At 33.8% G+C, this 3,179-nt stretch overlaps 1 protein-coding gene across 1 annotated transcript in view; it reads left to right on the top strand.

Moving 5' to 3' along the window:
- The window catches only part of LOC108295919, an 81,083-nt gene extending 78,472 nt beyond the window's left edge, over positions 1 to 2,611 (top strand). Inside the window, exon 4 of the mRNA XM_017518270.2 lies at positions 2,527 to 2,611. Within this exon, the coding sequence (XP_017373759.1) occupies positions 2,527 to 2,533 (7 nt within the window). The 3' untranslated portion in view covers positions 2,534 to 2,611. The remainder of the gene's footprint in view (positions 1 to 2,526) is intronic.
- Positions 2,612 to 3,179: the final 568 nt, after the last annotated feature.

Genomic DNA, 3,179 nt, shown 5'->3' with positions numbered 1-3,179 from the left:
ATTTCCAGAAACCAAACAGAGGCCATTGAAGCCCCTCTAGGCCCCTTCTATTCCTGTGTTCTATTCCCCATGGGTGGCCTATGTGATCCTGGTTTGTCTTCATTTATAAACTTGCCTCATAGGCCATTCTGCACATTTCTCATCCCAATGTGAAAAAGTGCTACGGAATGTCTGTTCTAAATGTTTTCTAATTTCCATTTATGCTTCATTGTCCTATAATCTGTTCAAAGCTGAAAACAGAACTAAGGTATGATCTCAGCATAAACTTCAGCAATTAATTTTACTGCTATTTTTTTCTAATTGAACAAACTCATAATAAATAAGAAAAGCTTTATCTGTAAAAATAACCCCAAAATAGACCTCCACCTTTTACCCTACATCCTTCTCTAAACTTGCTAAGCCAGTATTAAGCAGAGTCTCCTCCATCCCCACCCTTCCTTCCTTCAACCCAATACTCCTTTGGTTAAAGAAGTAAATCTAATTAAAGGAGCATGGGAAATGGAAGCCGTTTTGTGAGTTAAAGAAGCTGGCTCTGCGTATCTTTCACTAGGGATTGGGCTTACAAGATGGAAAATTCCATACACTGCTAAGCAAAGTGCTCTCAATGTTATTGCAACATCTGCTTTTCTTTGTGTAAAATCTTTTCCATGGGGTGGGTGAAGATTTTTATTCTAATTGAATTTGTAGTTAATTCCAGATAAAGAAAAGTTGTTTTTTTTTTTGTTTTTTTTTTTTTTCCTGATGCTGCTCAAATCAGGGGTCCTAGGCCCATCTCTCAAAGCCCACTTTTACCCAAAATTAATCAAAAGGAGTAGAAGGTACTTTGGATTAAGTGACCCTCCATTTGTTTATATTTTTAGAAAGAAGAAAATACTTACATTCACTTAATTTCTGATTTGGTCTTTTAAATTCTTTGTGACAGGAGAACGAACTCCTGTTTCTTAGATGCAATGTTTCTAACCCATTAAGCAAGGACGTGGATGGGCCTTGGTTTGAAGATAGCTTACTATCCTCTTTGACAATATTAATGTAGTGTTAATTGATAATGATAGCAAATATGTTTATGATCCTAAACCATTCTAAAGAAACTTAGAAACTAAGGAGTCAGTCTTCCAATAGTTCTTGCAATATTTGCTAAACATATTAATAAATGAACAAAAGAAAGAATAAAATACAGTACCTATCAGCTTCCCAGTGGCTTTGCCATGCCACCTACTTAATAGTCTTCTGCCTGTCATAGTGGCCTTTGGCAATGAGTGATCTCCATCAATTTATATTTTATATGTTATGAAATAAGAGAAGACTATTCAATTACAATTACGTTTTTTCCCAGCCAACCTTGATAAATGAATGAACCCTCTTCTCCTCTTGCTGCTACATATATTTGGGACAATAAAATAGAAAGTAAAACCAGGACTGAGAACCATAAGTAGCTAGAATCCATCCCTGTGCCTTGTTGGGGTCACTTAACAAAGCTCACTTCGTATTTTCTCCAGAGGGTTTGGACTCAGAGAGAAGGCAACCCCTTCCCTCCCCAGAAGTGGGGGTGAAGATGTCCACTAAAAGCCATGGGTAAAATACATTAACGTAATCTTGACATTTTCAAAGGTATCATGTGTTATTAATATTACTGATATTGACTAACCCTTGTGAATGTTTACCATTTCTTATCAAAATGCATGGATTTTAACATTTCCTCCTTGAGGGTTCTGCCCGGATTCTTGCAGTTAAGTTAGTTGTTCTTGGTCTGGACCCTTTAATATATAGAACATATTTCTTTATCTATCACTGCATATTTTTTATCTGCTGTGACCTTTATAGACACATTCTCTCCCCAGAAATCTGTTTGTTTGATCAATTCCAGGACAGAAGGAATATTACTAATTTATTCTTAAAAGTCATCAGATACTCATCAATGATTTATTAATTAATGAACTCAAATAGTTGTAGAAGATTTCCTAGGGGAAAAAATGCATCTCTCATTTGGTCAAAGTTGCAAGCCGTCATAGGTAATAATGAGAAATGTTGGCTATGTTAGGTCAAATTAAATACAGTAAGAAAAGAAAACCCATCTTAGAATAATGGCAGATTAATTCCAATTTTTTTTGTAATAGAGATAATACTGCAATGGACATTCATAGAAAAAAATGTTAAGTGCATTTCTAGTTGTAGTTGTTCATTTCATAGAAATAAATTACTGGACCGAAGAAGGATATAAACCTCACTTTTGCACATTTTCATTAGCATTGCCTACTGCAATTAAGAATATTAATAATTAATAGGTAAATGTAACATTTTTATCTCTCTCTATATATGTGTGTGTGTGTGTGTGTATGTATGTATGTACATACATGTGTGTACATAGGTGCATATACTTTCCTACCCTTGATTTTAGCTTCCTACCCTTGATTAGCTTCATATTGTGGTTTTTTTCAGTGAATGTGCAGTTAGAAGATATGTAAGAGGGATTTAAAATGAGAATTCATGGTTGGTCATACTTTCTTGTATTTATTCCATCTCCTGAAGAGTGTAAGCCCCACTCTGCCTGCTGGTCACAGGAGCAGGATAAGCCAACTTGCACCATGAAGCTGAGTCACCTTGGCTGACTGAGCAATAAGTAAGTACTTATTGTTACATGGCACTAAGACTTGAGATTATTTGGTACATAGTAATAGCTGACTGATACACACCTTAAAACAGGCCTGTTATTGAGGATATACAACAATGAATAAAAGCACAAGTTTTTACGTAACTTATACTTCATTGGGGAAAAAATGTATATCTAGAATAACAGTATTCATATCTGTAATGTCAGGTGGTGATTTAAAGAAAAAAATAAATCAGTAAGAATAGAAAATGGCATTTGAGGAATACATTTCTTTGATTGCTGCTGAAATGGAATATTTTGCATTTCCTTTCTGAAATTTGCCTCCTAATGTGCTTTACAAGTTTTTCCTTAGAGTATTTATCTTTTTCTAATTTGTAGTTATTTTCATATGTTAGTTATGTTACCCATTTACATATATTGGCTATTAAAGTGTCACAAATGTTTTTCCTAATTTGATTAAAATGTTATATTGTTAAACAAATTCTTCAAATTATAATTTAATAGTCTTTCATTTTATGCTTTATTGCATATTTAGAAATGTTTATTTTAATTTTTACATTTAACCATAATA

This window comes from Cebus imitator, unplaced genomic scaffold, assembly GCF_001604975.1.
Source record: "Cebus imitator isolate Cc_AM_T3 unplaced genomic scaffold, Cebus_imitator-1.0 Scaffold19, whole genome shotgun sequence".
NCBI classification, from domain to species: domain Eukaryota; kingdom Metazoa; phylum Chordata; class Mammalia; order Primates; family Cebidae; genus Cebus; species Cebus imitator.
The sequence above is the reverse complement of the archived record's forward strand: the minus strand, read 5'-3'. Positions and strand labels throughout refer to the sequence as shown.